This window comes from Halichoeres trimaculatus, unplaced genomic scaffold (genome assembly GCF_033239565.1).
Source record: "Halichoeres trimaculatus isolate MK-OKI-2021-1 unplaced genomic scaffold, fHalTri1.1 fHalTri1_scaffold_1, whole genome shotgun sequence".
Lineage (NCBI taxonomy): Eukaryota > Metazoa > Chordata > Actinopteri > Labriformes > Labridae > Halichoeres > Halichoeres trimaculatus.
In genome coordinates this window covers 26,968,453-26,983,460 of record NW_027437179.1, presented here as the reverse complement: position 1 = coordinate 26,983,460, position 15,008 = coordinate 26,968,453, and the positions used below count along the sequence as shown (strand labels likewise).

Here is a 15,008-nt window from a genome sequence, read left to right as displayed (position 1 = left end):
TTCACTGGCTCCAAGTATGGTCTAAGATGTCTCACTGCTGATTGAAACTAGGCCTGTGTGTGCAGGTCTAAAAAGTCACAAGAAACTGTGTCATTGCGGCAAGAAATCACTGTCTCAAAATCACTGACTAAAGAAAACAAAGTCCACAGTTTGGAGGGATCATTGTCGATTCTTAGCAGCTTTGTTACAAGTTTTCCCCTGGTTTTCATTTTCACCCCTCCTCCCTTTTTTTCCACACTGATGGATGCTGTTGTTTACGATGCACTTTTAGGACATCCTCAGGTCTAAGAGTTAAGTGTCAGACCTCAGATGAAAAAGCCTTGGGTCTCGGAAAAAATCTTTGTCATGTATCAGACTTTAGACTGCCTCAGAGCAAACAGCCCAAAAAGAAATGGGCTCCATCTATACAGCCTTAGACCAAAAGGCCTCAAAAACAAAACAAAACAAAACAAAAAACATACATAAATGCATATCTTTTCAGTAGGGAAACCATAAATACTATGGCCTGTCAGAGCCATTTAATTTTTGTTGTAACATCTGATTATACATGCAGCCTTGGTTTTGAAATTCTTGGCAACAGAAGCTGAAAAAGTTTAGTGGTTGCAAGTGGCCTGACACCCGGGAATATGCTTGTTAGGTGCAGTTGTTAGAGGCAATACAAGTTAATGGATGATTTTGAATGTCAAAAGCATGAATATATGTGCATCTGAAAATTTGGCTAATTTTCCCTGACCTAACAAGTTTTGAACTTTTTCACACAAACTTGTGACTTAAATTTTGGAATATTACTCTTTCAAGAAAACACTGTGGGTTTTATATGTTCCCTTTATATGTTCCTTATGTCGGACACCTTACTCTTTGACCAAAGGATGTCCTAAGATGCATACTAAAGTTGTGCTTCAGCTCTATATTCTCCACTCAGTCCACAGAGAGTTGTGACAAATGTAAAAGGGATAAAACAGTTAAAGGTCCCATATTATGCAAAAATCACTTTAAGTCTTTTAGTGAAGAAGAAGAAGGAAGAAGACAAGACTAAGTGGCTAGAGTTTATTTATCAAGGAAATATGCCAGCTACACTCAGTAAAACGATGCATGTGTGTGCTAGTCACTTCATGGCCGACTGCTTTTCCAACTTTGGACAGTACAACAGAGGGCTAGCGAATAGACTGGTCCTGAATCCAGGTGCATTACCAACCATCCGCAAACAAACCTCGAACCCTGAAAATGTGAGTATTTTAAATGCTGTATGCTGTGGAGCAGATGTAAGAGCTTTTCCTCAGTGTCTCCCTGTCTCTGTGTTAGCTTCAGGATGCTAACTGTAGCTGCTGTTAGCCTGTTGTTTTAGCCTGGTAATGTTACGGGCTTTGCTGTTTTCTAAACATTGTGCACTCGGAGCTCGTGGCGCCGCTCTCAGTGACGTGGTAGAGCAGGGCGGTATCAGCAGTGGCTCATTTACATATGAAGGCCACGCCCACTAAATCAGACCGTTCTGAACAGAGGGGCTATGAAAGCCTGGAAACAATGCTGCTGTGCTTGATTTATTGGCTTTTTGGACCAAAACTTGTTACTACCATTTCATGAAGACATCAATGATCCATATTAAACTACAGAAAAGGAGCAGAATATGGGACATTTAAACTACTGTTCAAACATTAAACCAAGTATGATTGAGGGGATCAGTCAGATGAGGTTGCATTTTTCTGTGTTTTGGCTGACATAGCTGTATTTATTCCAGACAATTATACAGCAAAACATGCTGATACATGAAGGCACTGCCAGAACAGTACGCTGAGCTGGACTACTCATCTTTCTCAGTCAGTATGGCCCCCACCGAGGAATTTATTTCCTCAATCAGCTACATTTACCATGGAAACTGCTCTGACACCCAGAAAAAAACGTGGCAGAAATCCCTCTGGCAAAGCTTTCACTGTAATTGTCTCTAAAAGGGGAAAAAAAGAACACAGAGATTATTTAGGTGTTCTTACTCACGCACTTCTTTGTCTACCTCTTTGTTCCTGACAGAACTGACAAGGTCAAATAAATGCATCTTTAATTTGGTGAAGTGTAACTGAAGATTCACTCATGCATCACCATCCCTGTCCCCTGTGGTGCCCTCACATGCCTTTTTTCATTCCAGAAAACTGCACTGATATATTGAGTACCTGTTCCTTTAGATCTCCTCTGAGGAGAGGATGTTGGACAATGTTGGGCAAAAAGCCTAAGCACAGAGGCAGACTGCAATCATTTTCTCCTCTTTATAATTCCTGGGTAAAAAAATTATTCTCCGTTCTTCATCGCATATTCCCTCACTTGTCTTTGAAGCCTGCTGACGCCCACTGAGGGCATTATGGTTTTTACCTTCATGGTTCACTGATAATTGAGGCATCTTATGCATGCCGGCCAAAAAAGAGAACTGACAAGAAACTCCTTTGAAAGTACAACTCCCTGTGAATACAAAATCACTCACATGGGAGATGGAAAGCTAATTGTTGCAATTGATGACTCATTTCACAAACAGTCTGCCCCTCTTTACCTGACTGCCTCCATTGTTTGTGCCTGCCTGATTTCCTGGGTTATTTGGTAATCCTCCAGCTCACAATTTTCACCAATAAAACTAGCTTTCACTTGTTGAACTGTGGAGTTGTGACAGTAAAAAAGAAAAAAAAAGAAGACCCTGTCCTTGCTTGATCTGTCTTTTAGTCGCACATTTCACTCTGGTGTAACATTTTGTAGTTTTGGCAGCATGACCTCGTTTATACTCTGGAACAGTCAGTTGCCAAAATTGGCTGCCCCGATTTTGCCAGGATGATTTCCTCACTGTGATTGTAGTTGCATGCAGTCTCCTATTGTTGCACATCTGAAACTGAAACCTTAAATCTCTCTCAACAAAGAAAGAAAAACAAGTGATGGACTCTGCCTGACTCTTGATTTTAGAGAATTCAGGAATTTATGAAACCCTGGGTTAGTAAGTGAATTTGTTTCCATCCCTGGTTTCTTTCTTGACCTACTGCAGCCGGGAGTCTGTGTGTGCTTAGTGTTCAAGGCTTGCAGTCTTCGGCAGTCAGACTTGAGTCTGCAGCCCTCTTTTTTCCCACAGTCGATTCAGGCGTGCACTGAGCCCTCTCCCTTCCCTTCATCATGCCCCAGCCATTAGGTCACAGAGCTGCCAGGAAGCGTGTAAAGAGGTCTGAAGGACAAGGTGGAACCAAGTGATGCTACAGGAAGGGAACGAGTCTGTCGGCTTGTTTTCTTTAAATGGAGCTCTGCTATTGCAGTTTACAAGACAAAGAATGCTGATTTTATTCTATCTTAAAAGACTAGGTTACCTGAAAATACCTAACAGGGCATAAACAATCTGTAATGTGAATATATTTGATAAATAAACATGTCTGTACAGAATGGGTAAAGGAATATTTCTCTCTTTGAGAAAAGAGCTGAAAGGTGGATTTTTTTAACACTTCCTAATGTGTGATCTCCAATTTGTCAAGTTTTTACAAACACATCTCCCAATACAAACTCCCCTGCACGTATCAACTCCGTCATTCTCTTTCCTCTACTGCTCCCTTCCATCACTGTGTATTTTTGACGGCCTCACTCTCGTTGTTTGCCTGCTCTGTGCTACAGCAGAAACACTCAGTGCAAGATGATGGCTTCAAAGGCAATCTGCTCCTTGTAGAGACTACTCATTACCTCAAGAGTTTCACCCTGGATTTTTACAGTTATTCAAATACAATAAACCTGATTTTGTAAGAAAAATTAATTGTATTTTAACCACATTTTTACATGTATTACCACTGCCAAGGAGGTTTTGTTTTGGGGAGAGTTTGTCTGTCTGTTTGTCCGTCAGTGAACAACATAACTCAGAAAGTAACAAACAGATCTTGGTGAAATTTTCAAGAAATATTCAAAATGAGATAAAGAACAAGAGATAAAATTTTGGAGGTGATCAGGGTCACTGTCTGGATCCAGGACTTTTTTTAAGGATTCTTTATCAATTTGACATAGGACCAGTTTCACCATATGTGTATTTAACTCCACAATAAATGGTCAAATTGCATTGCAAAACAATGCAAAACAATGCAATACAAGACAAGGTCACCATAATTTCTGACAGATATAAAAGTACAATCCAGATCCTGGCAATATTCTGGAAACTAAGATCCAGAATATGAAATATGGACTGGGTCATCATAATTTTCAACAATGTAAGGTAAGAAACTATCGTACAAACCCGCAACTAACACCAAATTGTAGCAGACAGTCAGCTGAACGGGAGTATAATATCAAAGTAGGACCAAAGCGTTGCGTGAGAATCACAATGTGCTTGGCGGACGTCCGCGCTCTCTGAGTGCTTTTCTAGTTCAATCTAAATTTCCTTTTGACTTTGTTGCAATAACCTTGTAAGAATTTGCTTAAACACAATCATGAGTATTTTAAAAATTGAAAAGTCATGATTTGTCAGGTTTGTAGGTAAAAGAAGAAAACATTTTTTTAAACTCATGTAGGACTTTTTATCTTTTCTTTGCAACACACTGTGATCTAAATTTCTGTTTATATAATCTAGTACAGGGTGCTTTTTAAGATATCAAATTATTTGTCACAATCCAGTTGGATCTGATGCAAATCTGAACATTGATAATGATTAGAATTTAAAAAGAAATGTATGAGCTTCAACAGGATTTTTGTTCTGTTTTGTCCAGACCATCTGTGTTTCCTCACGGACATTGATAAATCCCTCACTTTTCTTATTATTTGTGAGATCAAATTTTTAATTTACTACTCCTTAAGAAAAAAAAATGTTTTAGCAGCCTTAAGCAACATGCAATTTTTTTCTTTAATTCACACATCACACAGTGGAGGTTCAAGTTTTACCGACAGCCTTTCTTTTACTTTTCCAACTCAGTATTACTAAACTGAGATTTCCTTTACCCCTGCAATTTTCAATTTTCTGAGGTCTGTTACTAGACATCAGTCATTACCTGGTCATTGGTGGAGTAATGACAGCTGAAGTTGACTCCTTTGACCCTTCCTCCCATTGTCGGAGCCCTGAGCTCATCACCTGGACATTTGCTTCTCCCCTGCGCTGCCATCCCTGTGTCTCCACCATCTGGAGTGTTATCAGCATATTGAAACTGACAGCAGGAATTTTCAAAATGTTATTCAAATCTCCAGCATACTGAAAGAATCCCGTACCTTACACAGGCATAGATCTCGCTTTACTGTACCCCTCCTCCTTTGAGGCGACTGCTGTGACCCTCCTCACTGTGAAGGCTGCCTCTGCACGGTGCCGGTCATGTTTTGTTGTCAGTGCCACTCATACATATGGACTGATCAGCATAGATTTCTTTTTTTTTTTTTTTTTTTTGCAAGTGCTAGAGTGCCAATTCTGGGAGATCTGCCAGGCATACAGCACGAATGCTTTTCTCTCAGAGGGACACAACGGAAATGACAAGGCAATCTCCATTCTGTCAGCATTGCCATGGCAGCACAGGCATGGCTGTTTATCCCAAGGTTAATGGGATGACGCCTGGAACTGAGAGTGCCTTACAGAAAGAAACATGTGCCTGTTTTACTTAAAACAAGTAGATGGCAGACAGCAGTGTCACATCAAATAGAAGTGAGCCAAGTAGAGAAAGGATTTACAAACAGCACAGACAATATAAACATCAGTCAGTTTTATTCAAGCAGAGTTTATAGATGCCTGAAAGGGGCCATTATGGAAAATAGCCAAATTATATCCTAGATGTGAGGTTTTGTCATATAACCTCAGCTACCATGGATATTTTTTCTGATTGTATGGTGATATGTTTGCTTTACCCTCAAAAGTCAAGGTAACATTGGTGTATGGTATGTTTATGTTATTTATATCTTTTTGTGGAAAGTTTTGCTACTTCAAAATTGAAGTAATTCAAACAGTATGTTCTGTTATTTTCTCGTATTGCTTTGTTAAATCTGGACATGTTAATTTTAATCTGTTCTGAAATGAAACAGCACTTCTCAAAGTGGGGCTATTCACTGATTGTAAAAAATACCTTGCAAAATCAAAACTTATTTACATTGCATATTTCACCCTTTATTGTAAAAGTACCAGGGATGCACAATATTGGATTTTTGCCGTTTTTGCTGTTATCCGATATGCCAATATATTGAAACCCCTTTTGGCCGATACCGATAATCATAGTTTGTTTTTTTCACTGTAAAGAAAGATAAGTCTATCCTGTACTGGAATTTATATGTTATTCTAATTGTGATGGTCTTATTTGTTCAAGAAACACACATAAAACAAGACAAAAAATATTTGATTTACCATAAATAAGGAATGTATTATTTTTTCAAACTCAAGACATTCAGTATTGAAATAGAGTAAAATATTTTTTTAGATCAAATGAGCTTTATATGTACAATGCATTTTTAAACATAACCAAGTTGCATTTGATTATTTTAGAGCTACTGTAACAACCTGGTGACAGACACAGAGCTCTGCAGAGCAAATAAATGAAGTGTTACATTTTATTTAAGGAGCTTATTTTTCAGATGGAAAATAATAATGATCCTAACTGAATAGCACCTTATCGGCTGTGCTTATAGGCAGAAATTTTCATATCTGCCAATACCGATAAACATGTTTTTAAGCTTTTATCAGCCGATACCGATACAGTGCTATATCGCAGTCCATACCGATATAGTGCCGATAATATCGTGCATCCCTAAAAATACTAATGAAAACAGAGTTTTATAAACTATAAAACAATGCAGACAGAACAGATGTTTTCAGCATAAAAAAATAAAGTAACATCAGCTAATTTTTTTAATTGGTCCAAAAGTAAACAACGCTCAGTAAAACGTAAACACAATTATTAAAATAGCCAAACACAAGATCAAAGAGTCTGCTGGTAAACTACACAAACTTGGATTGTTGAGTTCAGCTAAAGATAGCAGAGCTAGCACTTTGAGCCCCAAGTCCTACTTGCTGGCTAAAGAGCACATGCTGGCCTTTTTAATTTATTAATTTTCATATATATTACAAAAAATAGAAATATAAGGCAAAGAAAGAGAACATAAAGCATGTTAAATTGAACAAACCTGTGAAACACTTATTTGAAAAAAGTTTCATTCAACTTATTTCCTTAACCAAGATCTAAGTTAATAAAGTTTAAAATTTTGAATCAATCTGTCTTTCTGCATCCTGCAACAAACAGTTGCTTTACACCAGTTCCTACATAATGATGTGCTGCAGTAAGTGACTGGATTCTCACATTATCTGTGGCCAGACCAGATTTCACTGTTTTCAGATTTTTCTGATCTGTCTGTCTGGCATGGCTAACAACCTCGAAAACAGTAGAATGACGATACAGCACCGTTTAAGCGCGCCATCCTGAGCTTTTTGTCAAAGGAAAGGGGTTGTATTTCGGATAAGGTTTATACACACACTTCTGCAAGTGTTAAAAAGTGTTAAAAACACCTAAAGGATTCAAAGTGTTACTAAAGCTGATAAGAAACTGATAAGTAAAGAATGACTGACTTGGATGGAGATTATTGTTGTTTTAGCAGCATACCAGACATAATTCATCTTGGGGTTTGGCTCTTATATTTCTGATTTTAAGGCTGCATACTTTTTATGCTGCTTCAACATTTGCTGAACTGCCTGGAAATGACTGTTTACTGTACACATTCATATAAATGTGTACAGTAAACAGTTAGTGAATATATACACACTGTGTATTCCAATGTGAGTTTTTCAAGGACACCAAACTGCACAAATGAGCCTCTTTTACACATCATCTTTTCATATTATAACTTGTCTCTTCCTCCTGCAAACAGCTGAGCAGATGAATCAGTCTATACTGTTTATTTAGGCACTTCTGTCCATCTGAGTGCTGTCTTCTCTGCACGGAGGCTGGAGCCTGGAGTATAAATGCACAGCTGCTTCCCATCATGGATCAAGTTACATTTATATCAAGGTAGCTGTTATTTTGTCCAGTTCCTGCAGAGATGCAAAAAGCAAAAAACAGCAGACTCTATATGATGCAATCCATAATGGACCTTTGACCTCATTCTCACAGTCTGTGCACATTTAGAGCCTCACCAGCTGAGCAAAGGAAGGAATGTTGGCATATGTTTTGTCTTCATCTGCCTTTTTTGTGTTTCTATCTAGACTATTAATGATGTTAAAATTATTATGCTCAACTTATCATCTTCAGGTCATTTAAGATGAAAGTTTAAGTGAAAGTTCCTGCTCTCTACACTGGGTTTGGACAAACATAGCTGCTGGTTTTAGTAAAATTCAGTTTATCATCACATCTGAGAGCTGCATATGACGCCGCAGTCCAAAACCACAATGCAATTAGTAGAGATGTTTCACCATCTTTTTTTCTCTGTTCTTATCAATGGAAAAATACATACTGCTGATATTTTAGCTGCTTTGACCGGGGGAGTAACTGTCTAACGGTGTACCTTATTGTGACTTAAGTCATAATTCAAATTTTAATTGACATCTCTTTGAAAACAAATAGGTAAAAAAATAAGAAATGTTATTGTTTCTGCTTAGCAAGGTCTGCTCGTCGGTTCAGCTGGAGTAACACAGCAGTATTATTGACACCTGACATCTCCAGATGAATGTTGTATTTAAGCAGTAACCTCTGGTTTAAGAATATGAGGCAATACAGAAATGCTAAACTCTGCCATTTGTCCAGGCTTATTTCAAGATGTTAAAAGACACCTGATTTTTCTCGTAAAAAAAATAAATAAATAAAAAAATAAAAATCTGTCGATGGGTAAAAAATTAATTTGTTTAAATTCTTGACATTATTCTTATTTCAATGAATACAGCCAGCATTATTCTTATGCCGTTTTACTCTTTACAAGTAATTTAGGCATACTCTTGTAATATCTTCAAATAAGACCTTTTTTGAATTGTAAGGTGATTATGGCTCACATTAAGTCTAATAGACAGTTTTACTAAAAATAACGCACCTGCTTCACTTTCAGTTTTTGTAGTGTAAGCCTTCATGTTTGTGCCTTCAGGACTTTGGCTTATCATATCACAATATTGATTCTGATGTCAGTCACTGTTCAGCTCAGTTCAGTTTACATTTGTGAATGCTCATTAATGTGGAGGATTAACATAACCTCTCTTATCGTTCTCAATTTTTCCCCTCATATTTCAAATGTCCAAACACACACATCTCCCTGCTTCTGCTCCTTTCTTTGCTCTCATTTTGCCACTTGTGGCTGCATGATAGCTTGTATAGTAGCACTACATGTTAAAGATACAGCCATATTTCTGAGCTTTATTGTGCAATAACCTGAGAGCTTAATAATGAATTTAGAGTGAGAGCTGTTTGAGGTCTCTACAATAGGGGGAAGTTTGCTTTCTCCCTGCATAGGACAACATAGGCTCTAATCAGCTGAAGCTAAATCACAACTAAAATTGGACTGCAGGTTCTGTCTTAGTTAGAGGTCGACCGATATGGGTTTTTTGGGGGCCGATGCCGATGCCAATGCTTTCCAAATTTGGGCAGTCGATCCCGATATGCATAGCCGATTTTTCCAATTTGATATTCAGGCCGATTGTTAAATGAATATATATTTATCACATTTTTGTGAAACGCAGCAATTTCTGAGCAACTAAAAGAAATCTGTTACAACAAGTCGTGTCCAGTCCTCTGAACATTTATTCAGCTTTCAAAACAATGAAATATTTTGTCTGAGTAAACACACAATGAAACAAGCAGTAGTAAACATTCACACTCTTCTTAAATTGTCAAAAAAGAAATTTAAACTTATTAATATAATTTGAACAAAAGTATGTGATGTATCCAAGTGGTTCCACAAGTTTGAGGTGCTCATCTTTTTTGTGCCTGATCAAAAATTGCGTAGTTTTATACAACGGATCAAAAATCGTCTTTTTAAAAGAAATTACGGCCGATGGCCGATAGAGACAAATGTCCAAATATCGGCCCGATATATCGGCCTGCCGATATATCTGTCTACCTCTAGTCTTAGTGTATGCAAACAATTCTTCTATTGATTTTTCAACACTGACATTAGATATTAGTACTGTTATGGTAAGTTATCTGAATCTTCATTATTGCCCAACAAAGTTCTGAATTTTTAAAAATCATGGCTTTAGTTTCCCAGAATGGCCATTTAGTTCCATTTAATTCAGGTTTCATCAGGGATTGAGAGGTTTTAAATCCGGTTTAATAATGCCATAGGAACTTGAGTTTCCTCAGCTACAGAGGTTATGGATAAGTTCAACTATCTCCTTGAAGATAGGCTGTTATAAAGAGAAAAATGCTCATCTTTGTCCATCATAAATGTGTAAAGCTGTCAGTATACCACATGAATTACCCGAGAGTGCCCGTAAAGATTTTCATTAGAATAAAAGTGTCGTGTGGCTCAATGTGTATCAGCTCTTCTCATGGAGTCAAATGCTGAATATGGTTGCAAGTGTGATGTGTAATGTTTGTATAAATCAATCCTCAGCATATTAAAACATATACTTAGTTTTAATTGGTCCACCTCAGCCGCACAGAGTGGCAGGACTGCAGTGGGAAAGGCTTAAGCACAAGGATTATAGTCATTCTGATGGATGGCGATGAGACAGATTAATCGACTGCTGTGCAACCCTCACTTATCTGATTTTAGTGCTGCTCCTCCCTTTCTCTTCTTGAAAGGCAGAAATATCTCTCTCACAGTAAATAGGATGTAATGTGTGTTTTAATGGAAAATTAGCCAAAGATTAGGCCTTTCTCTGGTTCCTCTGGGGGAACATTTATTTGGTTCAGTACTTTGCTTTGTGCATCATGTGTGTTTGATGTAAACCACTGACATGTTTTCTGAATCCTTTAAAAAATGTATAAATAACTTTAATGTTTAAACTCAATGCCTTATCTGCCTTCACTCAGCTGACCTATGGGATTTCTTGTTTTGTGAAATATGTCGTTCACGTTTGCAGGGCTGTATATTTTTATATCTGTAAAATCTGAAAAAGGCTTTTGTAGTTCACCACAATTCACTTAAGAGAAGAAAGAAGTGAAAGAAGAAATTGGGGATTGAAATTGCCCGCTGGAGAGCTGAAATAGTTCAGTGTTTTTTGTTGTGGTAGCCCATATAGCACTGTTTGCGGGTCAGGGGAATGGTAAATTTTCAAAGCAACTAGAGGCATTGAACTTCAGACAGCTCTGCCAAAGAGAATATATATATGTTTTCACCAGACAAAAAAATGGGACGGGAGTAAGTCATAACCAATTGTGCAACTGCCGCAAGTGTGTTCTACTTTATCAACAATATTTTCTCAAACTGTATAAATATCCAGCTAACCCTTCACAGTTGCAGTCTGAGCTCCAGTGTTTGTCCTAGAATCAGTGAAAGACAGGAAGTGAAAACTGGTGAAACTGTGAAGCTGCAAAGAAACTAAAATAACTTGTCTCACAAACATCATCAGCTCGATCTATACAAAGCAAAGCTGAACCAAGATGAGGTTTTCAGTGTGGGTCACAATTTTAACTTTTTGCACATTTGATTTAAGCAAAGCCGTGCTATTGTTTTGTGCTTACGAGTACAGACATTAAAAGAATGATTGATAGCTTTCAAGCTGTATTTTTAACCCTCTGACTTTTAACATCGACATCATCAAATTTCACCAGTGAAGAATCTTTGATAATGATAATAATAATAATAATAATTATTATTATTATTATTATGATAATAATAGATTTTATTTATATAGCCCTTTTCAAGAACTCAAAGATGGATTGAGATAGTGGATTAAGATAAGATAAGACTCCTTATCTTGTCTTGATTTTGGGTTTCTGATAAAAACATTTTATTAACATTTACGGGTCTAGACCTGTAAATGTTTTAGTAAAGTGTCTTGAAATAACATTTGTTATGATTTGGCGCTATACAAATAAAGATTGATTGATTGATTAGAAGACACTTAACAACTTTTAAAACCAATACAAGCAATATTCACGTATAAACAAGGAAGAACCTAAAGTGAGGTTGTGGTTGCAAATACCAATCCTGACAGGATGAGCAAGACTCTTATGTGTACCCTATTTATAACCAGACATGAGACATGAATGAGTTGACTGAAAACAATAGTAAAAGAACCCTTGCAGCACAAGTTCACATTCAGTTCTGTCCTTTCAGAGTCAAGTCAAAACATTAGCATGCTTATTTTTTATAGTTTACAATAAACTGCAGCTTTTGCTGTTCAGAGCTACACATAAGCACTGTTGGTTTTTTATCAATCAGGATCAACGTTTTTGATTTCAGCCAAGTATAAATGTAGTCATAATGGATTTTCTATATGATACCGAATTCCTTGTTACTTTAACCCCAGTATATGTGCTGTAGATGATTCACCTTCTTGAATTACAATGTAAATGTCTCTTGACTTATTAGTTTGTTGATTTCTGTGTCTGAAATGAAAGACAAATCCAGATTCAGGCAAGTCAAGGCAAATAAGAGCAGTTAAACAAGGATTTTATCCAGGGAGCCAGAATTTGGAGTTAGTATCAACATATACACTGAATTTCCCTTCAGGGTTTAATAAAGTATATAAATTCTGTTCTGTTCTATTCTATATCAGTTCTTCAATAATTTTTCAATCATTATCAGATAGAGGCTGTATCACATTGCAGATTTCAAGTTGTTTTTGAAAAAAAAAAATAAATAATAATATTAACAGCTATTATATCTCCTCTTATATACGTTTGTAATGGTAGCATTACTCTTTTGAAACATATAAATCATCAGTCGATATTCCTGATGCATAATTGAATTGACATTTTATGGATAAATATGGATGTTTCCACATAAAGGCCTGACTCAAAACATGTGCATGTGACCAAATTGTATTTTAATGTGATAAATAGTTTCCCAATTCTATGAAATCCCCTCTGTGTATTTATGATTGGCAAGCAGCATTCTCTTGCCTCATAATAAAAGTATTACATTCATAATGGGTACGAAAAAATAAGGGATTTACTGGTACAGACGTATTGGTAGTTCTAAGTCAAGTCCATGACTGACAAATTTAATCCTGCTTGCTAATACAGTCATACAGCTGAAATCCATTTACACATTTGTATTCAGCCCAGACTTCAGGAGAATCTTGCACGTAGTGTTTATAAGAGAGCTGATCTAAGTCACCAGTCAATTCAGAGACATTTCCAAGGTCTGGACATTGTTTTCTGCTCAGCCCTAATGACATATTCATAGGCGAGATGAACGAAAGCTTCCTGTTCACGTGTGGGCACACCTCACAGTGTGTCTTTCCGGTTGTTCCATGTTTGACAGAATAAACAGAAAATATTTCAAATTAATCCTGAATCCCCCTGTCTTTTTTCCAGAGTCTTGAGCACTGTCTCTGGCTGCAAGGTGTTTATACATAGCACAACACAAAGCCACCCTTGATCCAGGGTGTTGTGAGTAAAGATGAGTTTTCATATCATTTTTTTTTCTTTAAGCCTAAAGCAAAGTTGCCCGTATCTGCAGGGAATGGGATCATGAATATTGTGTTAACCCGGAAAAGTTAAAATCCATGCATGCTTCCTTGTTCCCTTGATCCCTCAGCTTTTGTTGTTGCATTGGCCCATTGTACCCGAGAAGAGATCAAGGGGACCCCTGTCGGTTGTGGATTATTCCTTTGCAGAAGCGCCACTGTAGGGGATAGAGGATTAAAAGAGCAGACAGTGGATGGGGATTTTACAGGAAGTTCGTTTGCAGCGCACACTGCACATTAATTGTTTAAGTGTAGTGTTTTCTAATGAAAAGTCTATTTGTTTGTTTGTTTGTTTTTGTTTTTTTGTTATGAGACTGAAGCATAGATCCACATTTAACAATCCTACTTGAGTTTGAGTAAAATGAAGCTCTTCAGGAATATAATTTGTTTCAATATTTATTTTCATTCATACATGGAAAATTAATGCTGAAACTGCCTGTAGCTAGATGATGAATTTTTATTGTGTTTACATATTTTTCCCAGCTGTTGAAGAGGTTCAGAGGGCACTCCAGACGAATGAATATGAAGGAAGCGTTGTCCTCTAACTAACAATATTCTTTGAGGGCACATTTCAAACCTGTCGGAAGCAGTAGTAATAGTATTGTCCCACAGTTTATAATTATTTATGTGCTGAAGCTAGAGTTCTTCAACTAAAAGAATAACAGTGGATGAGTCAATGTTTTTCATAAGCTCTTGTTGTCTCTATTTCTGCAGGGAGCCATGGACCTCGAGGCTGGGCGGCCTCATATCCAGAATGTGGAGCGAAGAACCAATCACCTGTGAACATTGCTGATGAACAAGCTCTGGTATCAGAGGAATATCAGGAGCTGGTGCTGGAGAAGTTCAACGCTGAGTCCTCCAACCAGACCACCATGAAAAACACTGGAAAGACAGGTCTGCTGCAAAAAATTTCTTCAGCCTCTTTCGCACATGAACTCCTGACATTTTCTAGATCATTTCAGGAGTTTAAGGCGCTTATATTTTCAGAGACTGCCTCTCACACACGCACCTCACAGCGGGAGGTTTTCCCTGTCGGACACATTTTCACAACTCAAAATAATCCTTTTGGTACAGGTGGGAGAGGGGGTGGGTGCTGGGTGCACAATGTGCAAACATAAATAAGGATGTTTCTGCATTACAGAGTAGTTGAAAATTGAAAAGAGCAGTGAAGGGGAGCAAAATATATCTTATTAGAAACAACATCTTTACCCCACCCACTCCCTTCAGGTTAATTCTCCAAACTATTACCAGCTGTGCACATTTCCTTTCTTAAACTTCAAACAGACGGTCCACACTAGGCTGGCATGAGAGTACAGCTTGCAAATGTTACAGAAATAACTTTTTTCTATTAGTCACTTCACCTTTTTTGCATTCAACTTCTGGTTGTATCTTGCCTACTAAAACAGGGCTTCAAATGACTCTGCTTATACGCTGTAAATGATTAAGCACTTTTGAATGTAAGATTCTTGTACCACTGTTACAAATTCTTTTG

At 37.4% G+C, this 15,008-nt stretch overlaps 1 protein-coding gene across 1 annotated transcript in view; it reads left to right on the top strand.

Moving 5' to 3' along the window:
* Window positions 1–15,008, top strand: part of ca16b (carbonic anhydrase XVI b) — a 128,560-nt gene that overhangs the window by 56,072 nt on the left and 57,480 nt on the right. The window contains exon 3 of the mRNA XM_074666971.1: window positions 14,231–14,410. Within this exon, the coding sequence (XP_074523072.1) occupies window positions 14,231–14,410 (180 nt within the window). The remainder of the gene's footprint in view (window positions 1–14,230; window positions 14,411–15,008) is intronic.